General features: G+C 32.6%; 2 protein-coding genes across 5 annotated transcripts in view; both read left to right on the forward strand.

The window, feature by feature from the left end:
- Positions 1–8,339, forward strand: part of LOC130902070 (calcium-binding mitochondrial carrier protein Aralar1) — a 68,926-nt gene extending 60,587 nt beyond the window's left edge. For all 4 annotated transcript variants that reach the window (XM_057813876.1, XM_057813880.1, XM_057813878.1 and 1 more), the window contains exon 12: positions 577–8,339. In XM_057813876.1, the coding sequence (XP_057669859.1) occupies positions 577–742 (166 nt within the window). In that variant the 3' untranslated portion in view covers positions 743–8,339. The remainder of the gene's footprint in view (positions 1–576) is intronic.
- A 4,500-nt stretch (positions 8,340–12,839) lies between these two features.
- Positions 12,840–19,431, forward strand: LOC130901301 (uncharacterized). Its single transcript, XM_057812541.1, has 2 exons — positions 12,840–13,155; positions 19,212–19,431. Exons 1-2 carry the CDS (start codon positions 12,886–12,888, stop codon positions 19,302–19,304), a joined length of 363 nt encoding a protein of 120 aa, XP_057668524.1. The 5' UTR covers positions 12,840–12,885; the 3' UTR covers positions 19,305–19,431.
- The last annotated feature ends 4,654 nt before the right edge of the window (positions 19,432–24,085 follow it).

Raw genomic sequence — 24,085 nt, forward strand, 5'->3', positions numbered from 1 at the left:
ACTACTTAATCCGACTCTGTAAACACATGTTGTGCCACCTTCAAATAAACCCCATTTTCAAATTTATCTTATCTTTGAACCATATTTTTCATTATACAACTCCAATGGGAACTCAAGAAGTATATTTAGAAGAGAGACTGGTCAGAAAGATATCCTATCATCTTGCCAATATTAGTATCATAGAATTATTATGCTGTAACTGCAAATTTTATTATCATCCTATCAAATTTCTTTTTGGATGCAGTAAATACATTTACATAACAGTTTACTATATACATTATAGACAAATCTTGAACAAAACTATTTCTTATTCCTAGTACAGATAACCGTCATATTTTAGATCTATTGATGGATTCCTTTAGAGATGTAAGAATTTATATTTAGGTAGTCATTCGAAAAATTCAGTGGCTAGTGGACTTATTTCCTTTATTTCACACACATATAAAATTTTAAGTTACTTCGGAAGTATTCTGTGTAGCTAAATTGAAGTAACTTCTGAATGTTTCAATATGTAAATGTTAATTAACATTATTTTGATGTAAGCAATGTTTATTGATATTGATTTCTGTTTTTCAGGCGTCCGACTGGTTCCGAACTAAAACAAATATCAACAATAGGTGAAACAAAGAAACCTGCCAATCCAGATCACATTGGTGGTTATTCCGTATCACTTCCAATATTCTCAGGAATAGAAACCAAATTTGGACTGTGTTTACCCAAATTTGGTGTACCTCAATCGTAAATTATTATTTTTAATTAGTACTCAAAATAGGTTTTGAAAATAATTTTTGTTGTTAACTATGCTTCAGCTCTTTGAATTCGCTTGTTTCGCAAGGAAATTTTTATCTATCGAGTCTTTTAAAAAGTTCGAGAGTGCATAAGCTGCAATTGATTCACTAGATCTTTATATTCAATTTCATTGAACGCATTCAAATAAACCAAGTAAAATAGGCAACAGTATTCATTATCCATTATAACTATATTTTAGGGTTAATCATTTACCAAAATTTATTTATTTGAACAATATGAGATCAGATTTATATTTAGCATGACTATCAACACAAGTTTCAGTTAGTAAAAAATTTTTACATGTTTTTAATAATAGGTTTATCTTCGCAATTTTTTTACTTTGGTGTATTTAAATTTGACTACTTATTTTTTTAATTTACATTATTAATATATTACATAAAGGAGTGAATCAGGAGCAAAATTGTGCAAACATCTACTAGTATTTCTTAATTATTTATTGATGTAGGATTAACTCTAAAATAACCAGGAATTTTTATAAGATACCCACATTGATATGAGTAATTGATAATATATCTATAGAAAGTATGTCAATAGTATACACATTATATAATATTAAGCATCGACCCTATTCTTAGTATATAAAAATATCTTGATTTGCACTAAAACTTCATGTCACTCACAGTATTTCTTGCTTTTAATCCCAGAATAACATTTATTTAATATTATTGAACAGTTCTAAATTACGCCACTGATATATCACTCTGATAATAGAATTTATTTTATATTATATCAATAGAATTGCATTTATTCTATATATTTATCAATATCTTCTTCAATACTAAAAACTGTCGTTTTACACACGATTCAAAATATTTACTAATAACCTCTATATACCATATAATTTTAACATAAAGTTGCGATCCAATGAGAGAAAGTTGAATTGAAGGCAGAGGTGAAGCCAAAGATTTATATCTCTCACACTATGTCATCCAACATTTGAACCGTGTCCCATATACTATTTTTCCTTATCTCCCAGCTGAAATTATGGTCTTCCTGCCTGCAGTTCGCTCCAGGTACAGTGATTGTTACTACCTATTAACGACCCAAGGGCAGAAATTTGGATACCCTGACTTGCGTGGTAAAGACTTCCTTTAATATGCAGTCGCAAAATTCTTTGTTTCCAGAGAGTAATCAGTTGATAAAACCATATTTTTGGCTAGGAATCAAGAAAACTATTTTCATTGTACAAAAAGTCTTGTATTATGATATAAATGAAAAAAGTTGTTATAGTTCTTCCAAAATCCAATTCAAAAGACGTAAAAACATATTCTTGAAATGCATTATAACAAATGCCAATTTTTTATCAGTTTTCTAGTGAAATTATATCAGCTACAAGGTAAAGTTATATACTTGAACTTATTTTAATTATTTTTTTTTCTCCAAAATACTGAATGACCAACTAATATATTTTTCTGGTAATATTTACCTACTATATGTTCTTGTCATTATTATGGTTATAAAAGCAGTTAGCCGAATTGTGCCAACATTATATATAAACTTTGCTCGGAAATTCTGAATAAAGGGGTGCAAACTAAAATAATGCATAGTTGTGATCTTAAAACCTCTCAGCAAGCTGCATCACTGTGGGAACTATGTGTGATTCATATCAGTCGTACTTCTATGATAAATAATAAAGTCGAAAATTGGAACGATTTCTCCAGGGAAAAAAATATCTTCACCCACAATTTTAAATTTATTTTTCACATACTTTTTGATATACAATTTTCACCCTTTGAATTGACTGTTTATCAACAAACAAAAATTCCATAATTTATAGTTCTTTTCTAGTAACGTCAATTAAGTGCAAGAATTTGTCTGAGTTATGGGTATTCTACATGTTGAAGACAAGTAAAATCATTTTTCGAATTTTTCATTTTTTTGTGAACCCCAACCATATTGGTTAAGGAAAATTTGAAAATTTTTTGAGTTGCATAGAGTTATGTCATATATATGTTTTATTCATAAATGGATGGTGTTATGCAAAAACGACTCAACCCACAAAAACCTGATTTTCAGATAATGGGCTTTAAAGTCAACAAACTGTGGAAAATCATGAGCTCTATATCAATATACCAATGTTATGTTACCATGAACGCAATATTTAAACTTATTTTCTCATGTGTTTTTCAATAAAAAATTTCAAGTGTTTCTGTATAAAAAAAATAAAAATGTTGGATGAATGCTTTTTGCTTAATAAGGAAATTAAGGAATGGAGGGTTAAAAAAATAAGGTAACCCACATTATTAATGATGAATCATGTGTTTTATTGATAAAAAAAATGCTGTACAAAAAAATCAGTCTTTCAGAAATAATTAAACTTGTTTAAAAGATATTTATCCTCATCTTCATCAATGTCAAAGTCCACATTTGAAACTCCAAAACCGTCAACATCATCTGAAAATTCCCCCTGTTGAGCAGTTCTCAAGAAATTATAAAAATATTTTAATTCTTGTGATACTAGCTTCAAAATTTCTTTGAGGTCTTTGATCTTTTCTTTTGACAGTGGTTTACCCGTTGGCCATAAGGAATCCAACTGTATATCTTTAAACGACTTGTGTTGTCGACCTTTCTTCTTTTTTTCTATATTTATTATCTGCACGTTTCCTTCTGTTGTGTTAGTTTTCATGTAGAGCTTGAAGGGCTCACTTTTCAAAATTTTGATCTCATGGGTCTTCAGCCAACTCATTTTATCTTTGTTTGAATAGATTTTTCTGTTTGTAGTATTTTCCAATAAATTGTGAATTGAAACCATTTCTTGTCTTTCTATTTTGTTAACAACAATTTTATTTTTCCTCCTATACTCCTTCATAACATTAATGTAGTCTAGGTCTGTGTATAGGCGCTGTTGGATTTTTAAAGAGCGCTCAACATCTCCAAACTCTGAATCGTTAGGCAGAAAGCTGTGTCCCGAAAGCAAGAATCTTAGAGTGATGGATTCAAGAGAAGGATGGTTATGCAATGTGTGCATCATTAATAGTGCTAGGTTTATACTGCGGTTTTGACCACCGCATGAATCGGACCATAGAATCAAGTGCTTGACAGGTGGATTGACATGTTCTATTATATATTTTCTTAGACAAGATCCCACCTCTTGGGTTCCTCTCCCAGCTTTTTCAAGCCAAATATTGAAGATACCCTTTCCTGTGCTACCAATGTGGATGCCAAGGTTGTAGAAATTTAATTGCCGTTTATAATACACAATACCAGTTGGCAGTTTAGGTACTGGATGGGTTTTTTGCAGATCAAATGTTAAAGTTTCCAGTTCAGGGTTCTCTTTAGCAGATTCAAGATCTTTTTTCATTTGATCCCTCAAAGTCTCTGCTTTTTGAGTATGGTTGGAATGGTCTTCTCTTAGGGAATCCGCCACCTCGCCTGTAAGGCCTTTAATTTGTGCGTTGAACTTATCACACTTCAAACAGGTGTCTTTTTTAAATTTCTGGAAACGTAAATTGAAATTGGCATAGAAATGTTTTTTGTAGGTTGAAAAACTTACTGGAAGCTCATTCTCTTTCATCGTGTTCTCATACAAGTTGTACATTTTTTGTAAGTTCAGTTCAGCACCCAGATAATGTGATTGTGTATCACGTCTGCAGTAATGAGATATGTACCTTGGAAATGATTTAATATAATCTACAACTTTCTTCATTTTATTATCAGGAATTTTGTTTAATCCTCCACTTTTTGATCCCCTTAGGTCTTCTATCATATCTTCTTCCCTTTTCTTCAAAGCTATATCAATTGTCCTCTGATTGATTTTTAGTGTTTTCAGAAATGTTGTTTTGCACATCTCTTTGCATTCCCAGTAGTATTTACGGGTGTTCTTTCGTTTGGAGTTAACATTTTTTGTATAACATCTTTTCTTTTTGATTTCTTTAACACACATGTTAATCATTGCGCATCTCCCAGCAAAAGTTCCTATTGACCAGAATTGGGTGAAAAGTTTCTTTCGACTCTCTTTATCAATAGTTTCAGTGCATTTCCTTTTACAAGCACAATAAAAATGTTCTTGGAACTGTTTTGGAGCAACAGTCCGTCCTTTAGAATTAATGTATTCTTCATTAATATTGCACTTTCTTTTTCTCTCATCTCTTGATTGATTCTGAAATTTTCTTTTCCGCCCACGTTTTTTTCTTCCTTTTGTTACTTCAGCAATTATTTCCTCATTTCCTTCATCATTTGAGTTATAGTCTGGTCTTCCATCGGCTTCTTGAAGTAGCGTGCCCTCATGATTTGGCATTTCGTCATCAATAGTTGTTGCGTCTGATCCAGAGGGAAGTTATTAACTACCAGATTCAGAAAACAGTGGGACAAGGGATTCTATGTCTGAGTCTTCTTTATACTGTGGCCATTCAACCAGTTCATCTTGTAATCCTTCTTCTATTAACATGAACTCTCCATCTTTTTCTGTTTCATTATGGTTGAGGGCTTTTTCTTCTTCTATTCTAAAATTTTCACAACCATCGTCAATAACTTTGTCCATTTCGATTTTCACGTCATCACCGGCTCCATTCTCCAAGACTTTAGTTTTGTTTTGTTTCTCGAGCGCCAGGTTGACTAAAACTTTTCCTCTTGACAGCATCTGAAAGTAAATATATAGAAATAATAATGGGCTAAAATAGTAGACAATATAAAAAATTAAAAATCCTCAAATTTGACTTTTTTTGCCTGAGATTCATATTGAATATTTAGCAATAACCACTTAACTCACACAGCTATCTGTTACAGAGCCTGTGTACTGCTGGTATAAATTTTAGCAATAATCATTTATTCCACAGGATACATCAAATTATTCCACATTGTACAATGTAAACAAATTAGCAATAAACATTTAAGCCTCCAAGATTATCCTATTTTTTTGTATGAAATACATATTGGTAATTTAGCAGTAACCATTCAACCCACGTGATTAACTCATATAGACTACATTCCACGCGTATAAAATTTAGCGATAGGCATTTAAACCACATAAATTATTCCATACACACATCATCGTAGATGAATCGACAATCTTGGGGTTAATCATGAACATTTCAACCTTAAACGTAATTTTAACTTGATAGTAAATCCTGTGAAAAGACTGATCAAATCAAAAAATCACCTTGAAAAATAATTGTTAGGTTTTGAAAAGTTCATACAACTCAAAAAGTACAGTAATCAATTATTTGTTGGCTTACCTTTATTAACAATATTCAGACTCAGACGATTATTTTCACTTTGAAGTTGGTTCAAAATCACTTGTAACAATCACAACAACACAACAAACCCTCTCCCTTCTGCTTGATTGATTGGGCAGATGAATCGAGAACCAATTCCTTTGAACTTTTCTTGTAAACGATTCTAGAAAAAGAACAGAATAAATTCATCGATTCTACCGATCGACTCTTGGATCTCGTGTTTGCAACAAATCCCCCCGTCTTCTTTTGATAATGGTGATTTAGTTTAATTTTTTTCTCAATATTTTAAATTATTACCTTATAAATTATAAACAATAAACGTTTAATGTTTTCAGTAAATAGTTCAAGAATGAAAGAATCGATACAATGAATTCATTTTGAGGAGTGGATCGAAACTGAATCTTTCACTTAAACGAATCGTTTTGCCCGCCCCTAGTGGGTATGTGGGTTGATACAGTTGGTTGAGTGTTTGTTGCAAAATAGCTTACAAACATCAAACTGTTGGATGAGTGTTTTGCAGCTTCACTCAGTGGTTGAATGTTTTTTACTTAATGGTATATTGAAGATTCAAGGAATGTGGGTTAAAATGTTATCTGTATTAGTCCTTGAAACGCTGATAGGGCTTAAATCATTTTTGCTTAATGTAGAAAGCAACACATTTTACCATCAGAGTTGGATAATTCCTTTTTTTATGTTTTGTGGGTTAACTCCTTTTTGCATAATACCATCCAAATATGGTTTGCCATATATTTGTGGAAAAATTCTATCGGAGTAGATAGATGAGTACCAGGCTATCGAGGTAGTCAATTTCATGATTTATAACAATTGAAGTTTGATATGAAATTTTTTTGATCCAAATATCTGTTTTGTTAGTAAGGTCAAATTGCTTGTAGAAATTATCCACTTTAACTTATAAGGATCATCATATGTCTCGTCATTATTCTTGATGTATCTCAAGACCTCTTGTTATGTGACCGCTTTTTTTTCCAGATATCAAATATCGACTATAAAATTTTATAGAGTGAATTAGCCGCATCCTGAGAACTTTATTCAATCAGTCTGTACAGTTAGTTCTGTCCACACTACTTACACCACCACTACAGCACTCACAATTACACTGCCTGACGCGCGTTTCGATAACCAAGTTATCGTCTTCAGAGATTGATGGTAAACTGATGATTTTGATTTTAAATTGCTTTCTAACGTCTCCGAAAATGATAACTTTATTAGATAATGTAATTGTGAGGTTTGGTGTAGTGGTGGTATAAAATTTCAACTTTGTACAGTTAGTTAGTTTTTATTTTTTAAGTTACTTTCAAAGCAAAAAACACTAATTTTTGACAATAATATATTAGAATAACCCACCTACGTTTACATCTAGTCCCAGCAAATAGAAAACATCAAAAAGACAATATGAAATTTCTTAGAAATAAATGTAGATAACCAGGTTACAATTTCACACCATTTGATTATTTCTACTATTAAAACTGATGTAGTGTAGCAATGCATAGAAAATAATACGCTTTAATGTATATAAATAACTGGCATGTAGTAGTATTTTTTATTTTCAGCTTCTTATTAACGTGATATAAAAAGTGGATTCAAATGTATGCATATAAAATGCTGTATGTGAGTATGCAGAACATACTCTATGTAATGTATTGTTACCAAGCATTGCATCTAATAACTGGATATCGTTTTTGAGATTTCTATTTTTCCCAGTGATTGTACTCTACTATTGTAGGGATTTATACACATTTATATACCAATTACCTTTCCAATATATTTTTTTTTCATTGATTGCATTATATGTTAATTTCTAGTCATAAAACAGCAATTATATAAAAACTGTTTATGACTATTTTTTTATTTGAAATGTTCTTCCTGGTTTATCATTACTTAAATTTTGAGACTAGTAATCATGAAATTAGAGATAAATCTGTTATTTATTACATATTCTATTCTTTATTGTACTTTATATAAAGATCGTAACAATAGTACCATTACTGGTCAAATACCTTTAACTATGATTGCAATGCATTTGAAATATTAATCATATTTTCTTTTAAATTCTTACAAGAAAGCGAAACAAGCGAATTTCATTACTTATGAAAAGATTTTATTGTACATAGGAGTTAGGATAGGCATATATTTTTGTTCATTTTACAAAAAAATTTTATTGGGTTCTCAGGAACTGTGATATTGATCCATTTTAATTATGCTATATTCCATGTTGTTATTTTTTGTAAACATTATCCCAACAAGCATATCTACGTGTCAATTTTTATTTTCTGCTGTAATCAGCTGCATTAAATTTTATCCTATTCTACTCAATAAATTATACAGAGTTTAAAACTTTTTATTTTTCCAATAATAACGTTTACAATAATCTCAAATATTCAAAATAGTGTATCTAGCTGAACGACGCAACTTTATTTGTGTTTGACAATTCTGGAGGATACGAAACGATTTTTATACACAAACTAGTTGAATACCATAAAAAAAATGTATTACTACAGTGCTGCTTGAATGCATTGCTGACGAAACCAGAATGAACAACAGTTTGTATGTCTGTAATGTGTAATACTCTACACAGGTGGACGATCTGAGTGCGAACAATCCTCAAGTTCCAAATCTCCACTATTTGAACGATTTAACCAATGCTGCACCGTTCAGTCATAAATTGTGTCTTCCCCTTCAATTTCATATATTTTCCTTGCTGCCACTTTTGTTTCAAAGAATGTCATTAACAATATAAGAATTTTTTTCTTATTGCTCCATACTGTGAACACGTACTACGTCGTCTATAAACAAGGAGAAACTGATAAAAAGGAAGTAAAGCAGTTGTTCTCTGTACTGTAGAATTAGACACAATTAGAACTAGATATATTAAATTACATAAAAAATATGTTTGATCCAATAACTAGCTCGGTGAAGGTCGTTTTATATCGGGATCCTATACTAACTGCACTTTTCCTGAAACTCTGTTGATTAACATTCATAACCTATGCGTGGGTGGGAGGTTTAGGTGATAATCCGTTTTAAAGTGAGGGAAATCTCATTAATCGCCTTAACTGTTACAAACCCAGATAGTTCCAGCAATTCAGTAACGTTCCCTTAATTTTATTTATTTAGTACCAGCAAGATGGATATCCTAATCACAATGCTCGGGTAGTAAAATCAAGTGGCTTCAAAAATCAGCCTTTTGTTCCCGAATGATTTCTTTGTAAAACTTGAAGTTTAATGCAAATTTTGAATGTCTTTCAAATATCTAATAGAAATAAGAACAAATGGTCGAACATTGTGCAAATATTACAATGTAGAGATACAAGATTATTTTTTTTAATAGATTCAGATTTTGATTGGCTCAACGAGGACGACTATTTGAACCTTTAATTAATTATTTATTTTGTTTTAGCATTTCAAGTTGTTTTTTGTCCATTTATTTGAATTTATGGAATCATTTTCTGATTTATTCTTTTGGTAGCCATTATTGCCAAAAAAATCAAAACATTACCTTAATCTGAAACATTCATTAAGCCTGATCCAGACTCTCTACGGGGGAACGTGAGTGCGAAAGTGTAAACCGTGCTCGTGTTTTCTCGCCTTCTCTCGCATCGCCTCTTTCTGTTGCTTTGTTCCTGTTGGTTTTTCGGGCGCGAGTCATGGGCGTGAGAATTAAAAATAATGATTTTGGTATCGTTTAATTAGAGAATTAAATGCAGAATAAATCGAGAGAGTGGATGGTTAGAATTCTTGCCACCTCTGCTCATCAAGACTCTTGTCTAGAGCCTCTAGGAGGTGCTTTGCGTCAGTCTGGATCGCACATTAACAAAAATTTGACAAATTTTTTCGGTTCGAACAAAATAACCTTTTTGTTTTAATTATGTAGCAACGTTTAATATACGTCAAAAAATACTTCAATACTAAATCGAATATCCATAGATCACCTACAATATTGGAAGGAAGAGATGTGTTTCTTACAGCGATTCTAAATTTCTAGAGAGTTTTAAAAAACTAAACAGATAAGTTTTGTTCTATATGCCTATACCTGTATACTGGTTTGGTCGGTCGGTAAAAGTTCATAATAAAGAATTTCTTTAAAATTCCATCAAACATTAACATTTTCGTATGCAAGTGAGAATTTACCGTTTGCTGCGGCTTTTTATTTTATCCAACCATTATGGTCGTTTAGTTAACAAAAAAGGTATTCTTCATTTCTGGTAACAGTTTGGTCTAGAAATAATGATCGCATTCAGCGGACGAAACCGTTGTACAACAGTTTTGAAACCCTAGTGGAATTGTTCGCTGGTACATACGGGACAAACTCAACACGTTAAAGAGCAGACGCTATATTTTATGGTAGGTAATAGTAGGAGAACTGAAGCGTCAGAAAAGTAAACAAAAAGGAAGACAGAACAAGACCAGAAATTTGTAGATTCAATTGTGTTTTGTGATCAAACGTTAAGCTGTAGCCTTCTTAGAAGAAAATGATTGAATTCGATTAAGAGGATGAGGAAAATGAATTGAAGCTCCATGAATTAATTGCATTATATATTTTTGAATTATAATATCCGTTTTTATATACATACAAAAGTGAGTGAATGCTGGTTACAAAACGTAATTAAAAAAAACTAGACGAACTACCACCACGTCATAAACACTCGTTAAGTTTAATAAGAATAATTTCATTTCAGTACATTAAACAAAAACCCAACAATATAGCCTCTATGTGAAAAATACAATTGTCAAAAACTAACAATATACATAAATCAAAAATGCAACCAATAAGTGTTTGACAAGGAAGGGGCGAATTGCAGATTGCGATTCATAGAGTTCAAAAGCTGTCACAGAGTCTTTTTGGGCTATTTCAGGATTTATAACGAATTTAAACGTACACAAGAGATACATTTTCCAAACTCCATGTGTGAGAAATTCACGGAAAATCTGATTACCAACAACATTAGGTCACTAGCCAGTATTTGAAAAGTGGGAGAGATTTTCAGTAATATCTATTTTATAGGAAAAAATTATACAAGTAGTGACCTCATTCAAGTGTAGGTCATTTAATTCTATGTCTGATTTGATTTTCTCAAATTATATGAATTGGGATATTTTCCTCCCCTCTTATCGATTCAGCACCAACCTTTGTTTGACAAAAAGAAATCAGTTCAGTTCATTTGACAAAAGACCAAAAGGTTTGAGATTAGATTTACTTGTTTCTTGGTTAGAGTCTGGTTGTTAGAATCGTGAGTAATATTTGTTATTTTATTTTTTCTCATATTTGTAGTGAATTTTAGGGTAGAATACAATGAGTTGAATAAATGTCATAGTTGTTATATCAAAGTGAAAACAAGTGAGCTGATAACATCAATTCAATGTAAATGTAAACGTTTTTTAGTCGACAAAGTTGTTTAAATTCTTTGCTCACAAGATTATGAGCTTTTTCGTAGTAGGTTTGTGGCAAAATTAAACACCACTGTATACTTACTCTAATATATGTTCGAGCTTTCGAATACTTATGTATGCATCGTCTGGGAGCGAAATTATGGTCAAGTAAACAAGGTCTGTTTTCCATCTGATTCTTCTTTTACCGTTCTATTCCTATGTATTTAGTCCTGTCACCATTCACCCAAAGCTAAATCTTTTTGTTTCCTTTCTCAATCCACTACAGACTTTTCCCAATTTATCCTGGGATCTGGCTATATAACATATATCTTTTTTTCGGCACATTTTCATTATGCTTTTGTTTATTTAACCAATATAATTGATCTATAATATTGGTTGATCCCAATCAAACATTTTACATGCAGTTACGAAGAATTTTAGAGTTTTCTTGTCGCTTCATCTTCAGTGTTCTAGATTTATTTTCCCTATTTCTGTCCAAGCTTTTAAAAAGTTAAAATCACGAATGAAATCATTTTCGGCATATATTGAGTAAATTTGGTAATGGTTAAACTTTCGTTTTTAATACTATATTTTCTTTGTATGAATATTTACAAAATCTCTTGGTCATTAAGTTGAAAACAACTTCCATATTCCACAAAATCACACACACTCTATTACAGTATAGTGTTATTAGACAGTTGAGTAAGTCGCTAAATAAGATATTTACTCGGCACTTAAAAAACGTACTACGCGTTACGCTAGCCTGATAGCAGTGAATTTCTTCAGTTAAATCATGCTACTGTTTTAGACCGTTTATACTGTAAAGTGGGTCATCGTAGATCATGGAAAGAGCGCTTAGAATCCTTTCGTGTATCTCTAATGAATAAGAATACTACAACAGTGTGAAACGGAACGAAGGTGGATTATTCAACTGGTCTACTTTCGCCAGCATTTAGCTTGCAGTCCTCAGTCAAGATGTTATAAGGCGACTGCGAAGTATTAGAAACTTTCTTTTGAATAACTAAGAGAAAATATTGTATTAGCTCAAATTATTATTTAAAGAATGTAATCATCAGGTTTTAGCTTTTAATTTTTCGGGAACTCTGCAGTACTGCAGCGTCTTATGCATTAGCCGCTCCTGACCCTTTTGTTTTGATATTTTGGGCTCCAGATATCATGGTAGAAATCTTTCTTAAAAATATTAAACGCTTATTCATTTCTCGTTAGTTGAAGATTTAGGTTCCGCTTGAATAAGTAAGGTGATAATGGATATAAATATTTCAACGTTAAAGCATCGTATCAAGAACTTCTGATGGCAATTTGATGGAAACATTATAATAAACTAATTAGGATGACCTTCTTTATTCCTAGTCTTGCCATAAATTATTTATTCAATATTGAACGGATCTGACGTGTATTTAACCCGATATCATATCCATTACACTACCTCTCATCATTTACATTTACTTTTGTGCTGGCAACGTTTACAGTTTAGAAAATATTCAATCCAAAAATGAATGATAACAAAGATGGAATTTTTAATGTGGGTATTAGCATTTGGATCTCTATTTGTGTTGTTGTGTGTTTTTGGTTTTGGAGCAATTTTACTAAAGGACGAGGACAATTTCAAAATAATTTACATGCAATTGAAGAAGGATTGAGAAGGATGCAAGCCGACATAGAACTGCGGCAAAGAGAAAAAAGTATTGGTTGTGTTGAAGATGTCGAAGATATATCTGAATTCTTGAAAAAGTTTTATGAAGATGAAGAAGAAAACAAACAGGTATCTAATTATTTCCGTCCATTCAATTCTTAGGTTAGGCTAGGCAGTAACAAATGACGCCCCAATCCGTTAAAAATCCCCAAGTCGCCAATTTGGCAAAGACTTGCGTTGAATATATATATATATATATATATATATATATATATATATATATATATATATATATATATATATATAGTCTTTGCCAACTAGTTTAAGTTAAGTTGTGCGATTGGAGCAATAAAAACCAAAGTGTATTCTTTTTAATATACATTTGTTAATTTTTAAAACAAGAACATTTCTAGACACCACAATTTTTAATTAATTAATGAATATAATTTTCAATTTTGTTATGCTTTTATATATATTCTTCCACTATACTTTGACAATAAATTCAGTGCCTGAGGATGAGTAGTAAGTATTCGAAAGCTCCGAATAAATAATGAAAACCTAAAAATATAATAATATTTTGATAAAGACCGCAATAAGTCGAAATGTCAAGATTATTTCGGCTCAACAATTGAAGTGGATTTTAGAAAAATATTAAAATTATCTTGGTAAATATTTTAAGTAAAAGGCAGATGTGTTAAACACAAACTTTATTGATTGAAATATTTTTTTATCGGAACGTTTACAGTATATACCTAATTTAACATAAAAAATTGAATACTTTGTAGAACCGCCCTAGGCGCGTCTTTATACTATTGTTCAGAGTCATTAATAAATTATTGAGGTAATGCTTCCCAAATTGCTTGGATTTTATGACAACAAACCTCGAAATTTCAGTCCAAATGTGCTCAATGCAATTAATGTCTAGTGAACAAGGTAGCCATTCCATTTTTGTAATCCCGTGAAAATCTATACATTCGTTTACAATTCATTCGGCAGGGCGGGTATTTTCATCAATAAAAACAAATTTGTCGTCGACCGCACTAGTAAATACCTCAATTTGCTGCTCTATAACCCTGTTGCGATATTTCATTGTTTCATCAATTAAAATTACAATCTCCATTACATCATATGCCCCCTCAGACAAATTGTGCCGCCTCCAAAAAGAGTGGTTGAGGCCATTAAATGTTCATTATATCAATAACCATCATTATATTAACCCGTTCAACGTATCTTGATTCGTCGGAAAAGAAGCAACGCCTCCAGTCTTGATAATACCATCGAAATTCAATTGCTCAACGATATATGCTTGCTCTCAAATTATGTGCATGCATCCGACTTCTGACAGTTGAAAATCACCCTTCCAGTAGCTTGCCTGAAGAAGCTATTAGTCTTGACATGATGTATGTTCTGTTTCTTCTTGCAATTGAACGATCTTGAGCATGAGTTGTGGTTCCTCTTTTTTCTCCCACGTATGTGTCTCTATATACCGATTCCAAACCCGTTTACAAACCTTTATATCTCCAAAGTACAAATTGTTCTAGCTTTATTTTCAATACGCGTAAAGGCATAATATTTACAAATAAATTGCGTTATTGTAAAGTCAGTAAAAGCACCGCTATGAGAGTGAAACGGAATCATTTTTAAATTACATTCATCAAAAAGAAAATAAAAAAAAAATTGCAAAAAACATTTATGCAAGTATCCACTGAAATTCTTTGCTATGGACTTATTTACTAATTATTACCTATTACTATTACCCATAAATTAGTAACTCATTATGGTTTTATTCCAAATAAAGAAATTTTATTTCATTTGTTTTATCTTTATTTAGTCATTTTTATGTTTTTTTTCTTGTTTTTACAAGCTTTTCTCTAAAAATTGTAACAATTTTTTGACAATAAAGCATTTCTGTCTCTTTGTTCCAAGATATTTCGTTTCCTATTACTATCTGCAAACCGACAGTAATTTCTAAAAGTTTTGATTTACACAGTAACAGGGTCAATAAATTTAATTCGTTTTTCTCTCATATTTAATAATTTCTGACGTATAAGTGGTAGTATGTGTTTTTGAAGCTTCATTTGCATCTGTCAATTTATTCCTATACTTTCGGTCGTTAAAATTTTCACCTTTGTATTTTTTTATAATGGAAAAGAATTGTGAAACAATAGACATTTTAGTTTTGAAGCATGTTGTTGAAAGTGAATGAGGATTATTTACCTTTAATCCGAACAATTCGAACATTTAAAAGTGACTACACAATCTTAGTAAAAGACGTTCAAAACGCATCAACGGTAGAAAATAACAAAAATACAGGTGATTATTCGATTAACCGACAGAGATTTAGGGAAAGTCTTAGACATTGTGAGTAATATTTTGTCTAAAGTCTTGAGTTATAGAAATATAAGTGCCAAATGGGTATCGCAGTCGCTTTCACTGGAATGAACACACTCGTATGGAACTTTATCAACATTTTGTTATATGTAATATACAGTATTTTATAACTGCAAAGATGCAAAGGAGTAATGCAAACCCTCCATTTTTGCACCAAAGCGAGTTGAGTTCCAGGGCAAGAGTATCAGTTTTTTCTATGCAAATAGAAACATGCTAGTGTATAACTTCCCTCCACACGGACAAAAGAATAGACGTAGAGTATCATTGCAATTTATTGACTCCGATTTAGACAAGAAAAATAATTTTTTAGTGAAGATAAATATTTTTATCGAATGGAGCGTATTTCAAGCAAAGACTTCTTAAATTTAGGCATCGCTGGAAAAGGAGAATATATTAATTAATAAAATATCCTTCTTATCGAACAACAATACTTACTCAAAAAGCAGGTATCACAAATGAAAATAATATTATAATTAATTATTGTAAAATAAAAATTCAAAAATTTATAAAATATTTGAATAAGTTTGTATTGTGTTGTGTTCACCAAAATAGTCTACATCTAATAATTATAAAATTTTTTCCAGGTCACAGTTGAAATATAGTGTCATTTTCATTACCAATTCTACGACATTTGCATATGTGAAACAATCTCAGATTTTACTGTGGATTTTAACTGATGGGACATGTACAGCATTTCCCACAGCTTTAGCCATAATGTCACAGTCATACTTTTTCAATATTAAACGCTGCTAGAGTCTAAATACTAACCATATCATACCATATCTTTAAGATACACTCTAGATCAATTTTTCCTCTCCCTTCTATAATTTCTTTCGACCAATTAATAAGTTGCCACAGTCTTAAACCATATGACTCCTATTTGGCCGTAGTCGCTTGTGTATTGCTCTTGACGTTTCGTCAACATGAGACGAATAGTACAAAATCCTTATTTAGGTTAGTTAGCTTAAGAACAAAAACGTAATTATATTGGATGATGGCAGTGAAAGCGTTAGACAATTCATTTGGATTTCTCCGTAGTTTTTTCTGTAATTTTCTGATACATTTTCTGGTATGTATTTGATGTTCTCGGTATAACATATACTTTTTCGAAACATATTACTTTCACATTCGTATACACCTTTCAACCTTGACTTGCTAGATACTAGCAATATTATTTTGCATCAATAGATTTTATATATTTTTTTCAAGATTGAACTTTCAGGTAATAACTCGTAACAATTTTCTTGTATCTGGCCTAACAAATAAAACACAAAAAAATTTAAAAAAATATATTTTTCAACGTAATCTCTTTTTAGCTCCATGCACTTTTCCCCTCTTCATTGTTCGAAAATCCTTGACCACCGAGCCCTTTCTTCAAGTCTGGGAGCAGAAAATAATATTATTCTGGCGAATAGAGCGAATAGAGTGAATAAGATAGCAATTCAATAATTTTGGTCATTGCAATAACGGATGTTTAAGCTGATGCATTGTCTAGATGAAATAACATTTTCTTATTAGCCAAATGTGGCCGTTTTTGCTTGACTCCTTCGCTAAAACGTTGCAATAAGCTCGCATAATACTCGTTGTTGATAGTTTCTTCTTTTTCAAAATAGTTCATGAAAATTAACCCAAGCGCATCCCAAAAAACCGACGCCATAACTTTGTCTGGAGATGGAACGGACTTTGTCTTCTTTGGAGCCGGTTCTACCTTTTCATTACAGTTTTTTTCAATTGTTCTTTTGTTTCGAGTGTGAAGTGATGGACCCACGTTTCATCCATGCTTACGAGCGCCGCAACATTTGGCTCTATTTTTGGGAAACCTTCCCAAACACCCAATAGACACATCTTCACGACGCTGTTTTTATTCCATTGTGAACCATCGCGGCACCCAACTTGCGCACAGATTTCTTATGTTCAAATTTTCTGTTAATATGCTATGTACTGCACTTTTCCAAATTATTTATTAGTCGATGATTTTTTATTAATACAAATATTTCTGAATTTCCATTCAAGGGCACTTACAAATATCCATTCAATGAGCAACAAACCTTAAATAAACGAACATCAATTAATGTAACTGTCACGTTCACTATCATGAGGAAATATAAAATACGGAATATTTTAACACACCAGCAGGGTGTGTATATTTGCAGAATAAATGTAGGACAAAATAATAAAAATAGAATAAAAATTACCAAAATATTTTTTTCTATTGTCTAGAAAGTTTTTCGAATTGTTATTTAATTGAATACGAGCCGCAAAGACTGCCTGTTCTCACAGAACAGGTTTTTTTGACGGGCTGTTTATAATACCATATCAATATCCATCATCACAAAAACACAGGTCCCATAACAACTTATTACCCAAAAACCTGTGATTTATCCGGTTGTGTCTCCAGTTACACATTTACTACCGTGACTGCTGATTCGACGTAAATTAGTCGCCAAACTGCATTGTACAACACTACAAGTCCGATAAAAAACTGTTCATTGTAGAGTTAACATAACGGACCTATATAAGCTCTATAATAGTTTTCATTGGATGTCGTGAAATACGAAGTGTGGGAGCTAAGCTCCAGATATTTAGTCATAACTTATTAACAACAATGCGTTGATTTATTCACACCTGCTTAACAAAGTATTTACTTCAAGCATGGAATCGAAAACAGTGAAAATACCTTTCGTTTGTGTTTTGTGCTTATTTTTCTGAAGAAACTGGTTTCATAGTGTCATGAAAATCAGTACAAGCAACATATCGTGACTCATTTTTGAGTGAAATCTGACACAAAAAGACAAGAATATATCCAAAAACATCCGTGTTTAAACAGGCACAGCGGTCAAAAGAGAGGCGTGAATTATTTCTTTTCCTTTGTTGTTCCGCATTCGTTTTTTATATGAACGACATTGTTTACCGTGAATTATGTTCCTTCTGGTCAAACAGTGACTGGATAGTTCTATATTAGCATCTTGAAGCGGCTGAGGACGTATTATCCTTATGTGATCTGAACATACCCATATAGGTTGGGTATTGCACCATTAAAGCAGACCGGCCTGTTCCCCGTTAAATGTGCAAAAATTTGTTATAACAAATGCATCCCGAATCATAGCCACTCTATAGTTCTGATATTGCCTTCTCCAACTTTTCCAATATTCCAGATGAAGGTACATCTCAAAGGAACTTTTATGGCAGAGCAGGACATTCAAGGGAGCTGTAAGCGTAGTTCTAAACGGGTTAACTTTAGACGATTACCAAGATTACCTGTAGACTTGAATAACATCTATTGCAAAGGTGGAAAATATAATTTTCTGTAAATGCCTATTTTGTTTTTTATAGATAAATTCCCGGAAATTGATCGATACACCTCGTATACTAGACTCTATCTTAAAAAGTTTTTCATCCATACTTGAAGAAGTAAATACTCATTTGATCGAATTTTTTATAAATTTATGATTAGATTCGGTATAAATAATACACTCTTGTAAAATGTGTATTGATTGGGTAACTTTCCTTTTTTTGTTGGCATTAACGGTGTTTCTATAGTTATGATATGACATGCTTTTTCATATCGAACACACTGACAATCACACTTATCACCATAACCTCTTGAAGTAATTGAATGAAACAAAAATTTGTATTATATTCTTCTATATCTATATGATATGCGAACTCAAAAAGTAGTTGTAGATGTGTGGAAAATGGTTTTCTCGTCTTGCGAATATTTGGCACTTGCCTTTGTTGCCTATATATTATTAAAACTTGTTCACGCTTGTTTTTGGTTACCGAATTATTTACAGAAAGAAGACAACGTTGACGCTGTTCCAATCATGAACAAGGATGAGAAAATATTGGGAAACAAAGAAAAAGTTGAAGATAAAAAAACTATATGATTATTTATACGAACAATACATTTTATTTTATAAAGAAACAATGTAATTATCAAAATGTGAATTAGAATCATTCATTAATTTGTAAGTATGATTAATTGTAAGTTATTAATAAAGAATTATTTCGTAATGGAAGTGTTTTTAATTTCTGCTTAAACTGAGAAAAACAAATGTTGTAGAATTATTACGAGATGTACGATCAAATATACGATGAAGCTAAATAAATCAATCATGTCTTTCAAATGACAACATTATTGAATGCAACCGTAAAACAATTGGATGGTTAATTGCTACATATATACGTGTGACTTAAGAAAGTTACTGTGGGTCTGGATTTCAAACAAAATAATTTTAATAAGAAATATATATGAATAATAAAAGTATTTCATTAAAAATTTTTGATGTGAATAAATGAATAATTATACCAAAATTATTTCATAGACACTCATTTTCTTCTTCGCGTGCCGTGACCGTTATCGATCGTTGGCTCCCATGTTAAATATCGTATAAGTTGTTCCAGCACTATGTTCTGACCATGTTTCGAACATAGGTGCGTTACGCATGACTTGACTATAATCTATTACGATCACGTACCCAACAATTGCTGTTATAACACCACCTTTAATATAGGTTGGGAAAAGAAGGAAATCGCCGTTTTAGAGCTCTATCGGACAACGATGTGCTCTGACCTATGTTTTTTATTCCTATTCTAATTTACGGTGCTTTATAAAACTAAGTACATGTGCTCAAAAACCTTGGTATTTGTAATTTTATCGACCTAACTTATCTTTAAACTACAGCGATAAACCTACATTTCAAAACATTTCTGTAGAGATTCCAAGAGCTTCCATGCATCTGCGCTAACCAACTCACCCAGTCTATAAACTATTATTTCGAACTAAACCAATTTCCGAAAACAACTTCACAAATTTAGGTTTTGGTAATGGCTTCGTCATAATATCAGCAACCTGTTTGTCACTAGATACATAAATGACGTCAAATTCGCCCTTAGCATATACATCCCTAACAAAATGATACTTAACATCAATATGTTTTGTTCTTTATCAACTTAAGTGCGCTTTGATTATCGATACTTAACAATGGATTTTCTATATTTTCTAAACCTACTTCACTGATAATGCGCTTTAACCAAATTAAGTCTTTTACCGCCATAGCCGCACTCACGTATTCGGATTCAGTCGTTGATTGCGCGATACATTGTTGTTTTTTACTGAACCACGTTACAGCCGCACCCCCGAACTTACAAATTACTCCCGTTGACTTTCGCGTATTTACGTCACTCGCGAAATCCGCATCACAGTAAACCTTAAGATGTTCCTTGAATCCATAAACATCCAAGAAATCAGTGAACTTTCTATTCCAACATCTTGGTGCCTGTTTAAGACCAGACTTTTCTTAAGTAAACAAACTTGAGAGGAGCCATTCTCGAAACCTTTGGGCTGTTCCATGAAAATTTCCTCCTCAAGATCTCCATACAGGAAAGCTGTCTTGATGTCGAACTGTCGTAGATGAAGCTTCTCCATAGCAGCAAAACTTAACACAACACGAATAGTCTCAAAACGAGCCACGGGACTGAAAGTTTCATTAAAGTCTATCCCGGTTTTCTGCGCACAACCTTTTACGACAAGACGCGCCTTAAACCGCTCAATTTCACCATTGTCTTTATACTTGATACGAAAAACCCAACGATTTCCAATTACCTTTTTGTCAGGAGGTCTTTCAACTAACAACCACGTGTCATTTTGTTGCAGGGAGCTCATTTCTTCTTGCATAGCACGTAACCATTCAGTCGAATGTTCTGATGAAACCGCCTTCTCGAAGCTTTCTGGCTCACTCTGAGCAACCCACGCTACAGGAATACCGTAATAATCTGGAGCATTGATTTTATCCCTGGGACGTAACTGATGTGTTGTAGTTTCTGAAGACACCTCTTCCAAAACTTCTTCTGGCTCTTCCAGCATTTCTGGTATCTGATCTTCATCGTGATTTTCTTCTGATGTATTCTCAAATTGAGTTGATTTTAAAACTATTTTCTCCTCCTTAAAAATCACATCATGACTTAATACCACATCATGTTTTTCCGAAACCCAAACACGATACCCATCAAGATGTTCAAGATATCCGACAAATGTGCCTTTCAATGCCTTTTTGTCCAGTTTTCTACGTTTTTGTACAGGTATGTGGACAAAACAATCCGTACCAAAAACTTTTAGGTTACCAATTCTGGGTTTCTCAGCAAACCATAATTCATATGGGCTTTGATCTTTGATTTTGGTTGGTCCTGTTCTATTCAAAACAAATACAGCAATATTTACAGCTTCGGCCCAAAGAAACTGCGGCAAATGTGGCTTTGCATGTAACATAGAACGTGCTGCTTCCATTAAGGTACGATTTTCTCGTTCGGCACTTCCATTTTGCTCCGGGCAGTAAGGAGTTGTTATTGTATGTTTAATACATCGTTTGTTCAGGAAATCTTCAACCTCCTTATTCACATATTCGCCCCCACCATCTGTACGCATTTCAATGATGTCTCTACCAAAGCGTGTTTTAATTTCCGCGCAAAAAAGTTCAATTTTGTCTTTGACCTCCGATTTTTCACGAAGAAAATAAACAGTCCGATAATTACTGTAATCGTCTTTGAAAAGTACATAATATCTTTTCTTACCTGGACTTTCCACTTGGATCGGTCCGCACACGTCCGAATGAATAATTGCACGCGTTTGTGATGCAATATTCTCACGTGTACCGAACTTGAGTCTGTGATGTTTACCGAACGCGCACGCATCACACAACTCATTGTTTAACTTAAGTTCAACTCCGCGATTTTTCATAACCATCTGCACGTGTCGTTTATTTTGATGACATAACCGTTCATGCCAAAGTTGCAGTTGATCATTCACTGACGCGGCAGAGGCATTATCCGACGAAACCACTCGCATTAAAAGTCGATATAAGTTACCCGCTTCGATCCCGACAGCCACCAATTTTTTACCTCTATGAAATGTACATTGAGTACCATTATGCGTCAGAGTGAAATCGATACCCTTTTGTTGGTTTTGCAAATTCTTTAAAATTTACAAACCAGGTCCGTCGATTTGTCATATGCTGCGAAGCTCCAGAATCAATGAGCCAATGATTTTGTCCACTCCCGGTAGTATTCCCAACAAAGGCTTCTCTCTTTTTACTTGACGAGCCTTCACTTTTATTTGGACAGTCCTTTAATAAATGTTTTTTGGAGCCACACGAAAAACAACCCCGACAGTCTTTAAACGTGTGGTTGTTTTTGCGGCATAACGAACAACGCGTCACAGAATCAGCTGAAGATGACTTCCCGAAACGATTTTTCTTTCCAGCAAACTTTCCTGAAACTAACGCTACTTTAGACTCATCTTCAACATTTTCTTGACTGCCAAATCTTAGTTCTTCAGTTAGTAGTCTTGTTGTCAAATTTTCTAAAGTACGTTTGCTTTGTTCTGTGGAATCCCAAGCACTGTGAAAGAAGTTGAATTTAGGTGGTAATGTGGAGAGTATTCTCGTTATCAACATAGATTCCGGTATCTTACCACCCAACTTATCCATCTTGTTTGCCAGCTGCTCAAGACTTGATATGTGATGCGCTATACCACCATCATGACTCCACTTAAATTCAAAAAATTGCTTTTGTACCAACGCAAAGCTCTCTTCGGATTTAAGATCGTAAACACTATGCAGTTTTGACCACATTTCATGAGCCGTTGTACAATTCATAATTAACTGCAAGGGTTTTGTTTCAATTGTTGTGACAATCAACTTAAGGGCAAGTTTCTCTCTTTTGATCCATTTTCTAAGTATATTCTGGTAGTCCGTAACTCCTTCAGTTGGCCGTTGTTCTGTCCCTTCACAAATTTCTAACGAGTCGTCACTGTCCAATAGCGTTTGCACCACAAACCGCCACTGCGACCAGTTGTCAGCATCACGCAGTTTATCTATTTTCGGTTTGTCAATTTCCATTATGGCAAACTTGACCGGCGAACGATAGCCGAATGCACTTCACTTTTCCGTTACACCGAAAAAAAACGGAACAATTATTTACTTCCACTACACACCTGGTCCCATAACCTGTTGTAGAATTTTTGTAACAAAATAAATTTAAATTTTCACTATACAATAACACAATTTGCTTAGAAAGTTCTCGATCTCAATGTATTCTCCAAGATAGGAATGATTTACTCGAGCATTTTTGCTTCCAAAAAAATATCTATTAAGTTGATTCATATACATATTGACCCAAAAAACTGAAAGTAAGTATTAAAAATATCCTAAAATACCAGTGATGCAATAATTATTGTGGTCTGTATATTTTTACGTTATTAACCATTTTTTCTCCTTCTAATACATTTTGTTGTATAGTTATAACTTTTTGTTCTTCTTTGAATTAACCATTAGTCCGAAATTCTTGCAGACCATAATAAGAGGGTCTTTGAGTCTTTGTAGTTCTTCAAACCAACTATTATGAGATGTTATTGTGTATGAATGAACAATAATATCTTTTATTCCGATTGTTATTCTGATACACATAACAAGTTTTGACAAATTTAAAATAATGAAATAAATTGACATCTTGATCTCGGGATAACTCTATTATATATATATATATATATATATATATATATATATATATATATATATATATATATATATATATATGTGTTTCTTCTTCTAAGTCACTTGCCCTATCCTCCGCCGTAGGTTGTAGCAAGAAACGGCTGTTCATCATAATTGAT

The sequence above is a fragment of the Diorhabda carinulata genome, chromosome X (assembly GCF_026250575.1).
Source record: "Diorhabda carinulata isolate Delta chromosome X, icDioCari1.1, whole genome shotgun sequence".
Classification (NCBI taxonomy): domain Eukaryota; kingdom Metazoa; phylum Arthropoda; class Insecta; order Coleoptera; family Chrysomelidae; genus Diorhabda; species Diorhabda carinulata.

Coding starts and splice junctions, on each gene's coding strand:
- LOC130901301 (XM_057812541.1), top strand. CDS start 12,886: ATGAATGATAACAAAGATGGAATTTTTAATGTGGGTATTAGCATTTGG. Junction 13,156..19,211: donor ATGAAGAAGAAAACAAACAG/GTATCTAATTAT, acceptor AATTATTTACAG/AAAGAAGACAACGTTGACGC.